The following is a 4,809-nucleotide window of genomic DNA, read 5'->3' on the forward strand; positions in this document are numbered from 1 at the left end:
TGCGTACAGCAACCGTGTGTGAAAAGTGGTCAATAAAGAGATGCTGAAAAGCGTGTTCATGCAAACATTGTCAGGTCTGCCGTGATATGTTTACAATAAGACTTATGGTCCCGAACCTCTGCGCACAGCGTCTGCAAATCGGGGCTTTCATCTTTACGCAGGACTGTAAGCTTTCATCTGTGAGGCGTGAGCGGTGTTTGTTTTTAACATAGTTCACGGTGGAGAACAGTTACTGGCATAATGTGGATCCGAAGATCCATAACTGGCCTATCTGGGTTTGAAAGTCGATAAATGCACGGCGTTTCGGCGGGTATACCGGCTTCCGCGAGTGTGACGCTTATTTTGAGCGATGAAAAAATAAGATATAATTTTATTTTTATATTTCAAAATCACAATAATCTTCCAATTTAGAACTACAAGTTAAAAAAAAGAAAAGAACTAAACACAAATAAAATACACTTCAGCTAAATACTTCTAATTTCTTTTCCCAAACCACCCGGAGCCGCAGTATAAGGACTAAAGAGCCGCAGGTTTCCGTCCCCTGGTCTAAACAAACAATGATGCTATTTTGACAATTAGTGTATTGTGACTAACATCTTAGACAAGAGGATTTTTTTTAGTCTGCTTTAAATAAACTGACAACTGTGGATTTGTAGCCATCTTTCATAAGGAGGTGCAACTGAATTGATATATCAGCATAGATACAAAACCTTTATTTTCACAATATCAAAATTGACACACCTACAGAGAAGTGTAGATTAAAAGAAATTAAGAGGGCAATGGTTAATACATGACTCGTGTTGGGAGTCGTTACATCTCTGGTGTTAAGATGTGAGGGTGTGGAGCTCTCGGGAATATCTTGTTAAAAGGAGCACATGTGGTGGGAGACAGTTAAACAGCAAATAAAGAGAAGAGAGGGCATTTTGTTTAATCCTGGCAGCAACAATTATACAAAAATCAAAAACAGAGACAACATATGCATTGAAGGAATTTCTAAAATGATAAAACTGAAGCTTCCTACGGCTGCATACTTTAGAAAAATCATGAAAAAGGAGAAGAAAAAAGAAGAAGAAAAAAAACAGCACTCCTTCCAAATACGTCTAAAACTAAATGACAGTGTCTGTCACAGCAGGGGGACAAAAAAGAAAAAAACAAAAAAAAACAACTACTACAATTGTAGTGAAAGTTGAGCCAGGAAAGGAGAAATTCATATCTACACAGAGTGAGGAAGATGAGAACAAATGGAAGGAGAGCAGAAAGAAATGGCCATCTTTATGTAGCTGAAGAGAAATGACAACAGTCATGGGCCCATTAACCACCTCGTCCTTACACCTTCCACAGTGACTGCTCTGTCAGGCTTGGGCAGTAGGGCAAAAAATCCAGCTCTTCGAGCTGAAGCTGTGCAGGAGCTTGGCAGGGTTTGGCAGGTTTTCTGTCTCACTGCTTTGAGTTCACACTGACAGAACGATCCAGCGGCAGGATGGAGGGCAGCTGATGTGAAACGGTACTGGAAATTTGGATGTGTCATGGCTGTCTGCTCAAAGACTTCACAGGAAATAGTCGGCTACTGGTTTCTTGGAGGGTATGCCTCTGGTCTCTTGTGGTGCTGCTTCAAATATGATGAACTCCCGCTGTAGATGCTCATCCAACTCCAAGATGGCTGCTACATTACCACATCTGTTAGGAGAGGAACAAACATTGGTTATACACAAAAAGAGCCTTGTGTATATTTAATTAGCACAGTTTCAAACATTTCTTTGGTATGAAACAACACCGAGATGGCCTTAACCACGCCTGATCACTGGAAACTTTTCCTTTTATTAGTCATGTAATGTATGTAATCCCATCTATTCTGATTGTCAGTGGCCTTTCATGCCACCTGTCAAGAATAGAATGAGTTATATCAACTTTATATAGACCATGTTTCATATTTTGATCGAGGAAAATTTCTTTCACTGTAATTATTTTTAGTGTTTTATCACCCAGCCATAGCACAACGGTATAAACTGCTCTATAGATAAAAGTTTCCTTACTACTATGCTTGTTAAAATGCATTCCCCAAAGTGAGTATTGTTTTGTATCTATGCCAATTGGGTCAAAGCAGCAGACTGACATGTATGAAGCATTATGGGGAATCAAAATGTTACACAACGGCTTTTAATGCTTATTTGTCACAGGGGTAACCATCTCATATTTCAACAGTAGTAAGGTAAACAGAACAAATAGTCTGTTTATAAAGTAATCCACCATGAATGGAGGCTTGACTGGCCAATTCAGCTGACGTCAGTTGATGCTAGAACAAACCCGAACATGGTTCAACTTGTTGTACAGCAAGTCTCTACACAGCAGCAGGTATGCCTTTCCAAACATTTGCAATCTTAACATTGGCCTGCATAAGCTGTAGATTTCAATTTATAGTGCTGGAATTTCACCGGTAATTACTGTTAATACTGAGACAACATGATCCGCCTTTGGAATATTTCAGGGACCAAATCAGTATTTACATGACGAGGACATCTTTCCCCATTCAAGATATCTGAGATTAATGTAGCTATGTACCTGTAGCAGTAGTTGGGTGCTGACCACACTGTGAGCACCGTCTCATTGAAGTGCCACTTGTAGCCTTCCATAACTAGCTGATGAGCTCGACAGATCATGTGGATATCGTTGGCGGCGTTGAACTGAGCCACTACGTCACTCCCAAATAAGTAGCCGGCACCTCTAGGACTCACCCCCCAGCCTGTGGTGTCTGAAAGCAGAGAGAAACTGGTCACACAAACACATCCGTCATACAGTCCTTTAATTCTCCACTGCTGTTTCTTGTTAACGTCAATTTCAATTTTTAGATGTCCAAGTGAACTGTCTGTACCTTCAGGGTCTGACCACAGGAGGTCACACATTGGTCCATCATGGGGCACTTCCTGTTTTCTATCAATGGTCCGGATCTGATCCAGTGTCTGGATGGAGGGAGACAATCCCCCGTGCACACAGAAGATCTACAGACACAGAATTATATCAAAACAAATGAAACAGCTGCGTTACACAGGGAGTTTTAAAAGCAGTAACATGTTCAGAAGAAAACGCTACATATGAAGTAAGTGCTGGATGACGTATCTAACCTTGCCATCGATAATAGCAGAGAGAGAAAGGTAGTCGAAAATCTCTGTGCAGTATCTCCAGACAGTGACTGAGCCATATTTGCGGAGGCACTCGTCATAGAAGCCGTAGACCTGGGTGATCTGCCGGGACTCGTGGTTTCCCCGGATCAAGGTAATCCGGTCTGGATAACGTACCTGGATCGTACAGCAGAGATAAAAGATGAAGAAAAGGGAGTTCTGACACCCCGTGGGAAAGTAAATGTAAAAACTGTGACTGCTGTAGCTCAGCAGTGGACAGACAAACTACCTTAAGAGCTAGCAACAGAAGAAAAGTCTCCACACTGTAGAAGCCTCTGTCCACAAAGTCACCCATGAACAGATAATTTGTCTCCGGGACATCTCCTCCCACCTGTCATGCAGAAAAATGAAAAAGAAGCCCTTTAAACAGATGCATACTGGTAATTTAATGTGCACAAGTCTCTACCTCCCCAACTCACAATAATGGGCTCCAAGACCTGCAATGCACCAAGATTGAACCATACCATTAGGGCTGCACAATTTTGCATAAAATGAGAATCACGATTTTTTGGCTTAGAATTGAGATCACGATTCTCTCACGATTTTCTTTTCCAGTATAAATATTTATCGCACTTATTAAATGCACATCAACTTCGTAACAGTTGAGACTGAACATAAAAACAATAAATAAACATAAAAACAACAAATGTCTCACATTTTGTCGTTGCTGCAAAATGTTGTACTGCTTGAAATTCCATCTCCACCGTTGCTCGACGCTGCGTGTATAGAGCAGGCAGTGCAACAATAGAAAAATAGCTGCGGGACGGCACTGTGTAGCGTTTGTCTAGGGTGTTGATCATTTTCCTAAATCCCTCGTTTTGCACAGAGTTGATGGGAGCCATATCTTTGGCCAGGTGATAAGTGATAGCCTCCGTAATTTCTTTGTGCCTGCGGGAGTTCGACGGGTATAGGGAAGCGCTGTATAAGGTTCCCGTTATTGATGTTTGGGTGGTTGACCAGGACGGATTTTCTCCCGTCACTTTCTCGTCATCCCTGACGTGCTCTCCGTTGTTGTTTCCCTGCTAATTTTAGCATCACACGCCACAGCTTCTGTATCACGTGGTATAAGGCTCCGCCCTTGCCATTTGTTGAGCAGGAAGAGTGAGCGCTTGTTTTCATGCAGAGTACGTCCCGGATCAAAATGCGGTACAATCGTCGTCGTTTTTTTTTGTTTTTTTTAATCGTTGTCATTTGGAAATGAGCTCGCACATAAGTATGAATCGAGATTGCGATTTTCTAACGATTAATCGTGCAGCCCTACATACCATATCTCAAAATATTACCTCACATGAGATTAGTAAAAGAAACTAGCATCAATTCACTATTTGGACGACATTTTGGTCTAATACTGACTCAAAGCTACACTGGGTATCGATACATTGGAGCAGCAGTGTACTGCTTGCACCCACTCTCGCTCTTCATTACGTCTGCTGTAAATCTTATTGAGAAGCCTCTACTGGAGCATTTACAGCAACATAACATGATGCCAAGTTTCTCGTCAGCTTCACTGTGTGAGTGTGTGAGGAGGTGTACTCACAGGAAGAGCCATAACAGGAGAAACTAGGATGTCCATAAGTAACAGCAGTATGAAATGAGACTCATGCATATTTTAGCTGAAAAATAAAAATGTACC

The 4,809-nt window shown here is 41.6% G+C and overlaps 1 protein-coding gene across 1 annotated transcript; it reads right to left on the bottom strand.

The window, feature by feature from the left end:
- Window positions 1–697: 697 nt before the first annotated feature.
- Window positions 698–3,625, bottom strand: LOC102201771 (serine/threonine-protein phosphatase 4 catalytic subunit B). Its single transcript, XM_005747287.2, has 5 exons — window positions 3,406–3,625; window positions 3,120–3,293; window positions 2,870–2,996; window positions 2,560–2,749; window positions 698–1,677 (listed from the first exon to the last, which is right to left on the bottom strand). The coding sequence occupies exons 1-5, from the start codon at window positions 3,469–3,471 to the stop codon at window positions 1,548–1,550; spliced, it is 687 nt and encodes a 228-aa protein (XP_005747344.1). The 5' UTR covers window positions 3,472–3,625; the 3' UTR covers window positions 698–1,547.
- Window positions 3,626–4,809: the final 1,184 nt, after the last annotated feature.

Source organism: Pundamilia nyererei, unplaced genomic scaffold, assembly GCF_000239375.1.
Source record: "Pundamilia nyererei isolate P.nyererei 1_Seehausen unplaced genomic scaffold, PunNye1.0 scaffold00193, whole genome shotgun sequence".
In the NCBI taxonomy this organism is placed as follows: Eukaryota; Metazoa; Chordata; class Actinopteri; order Cichliformes; family Cichlidae; genus Pundamilia; species Pundamilia nyererei.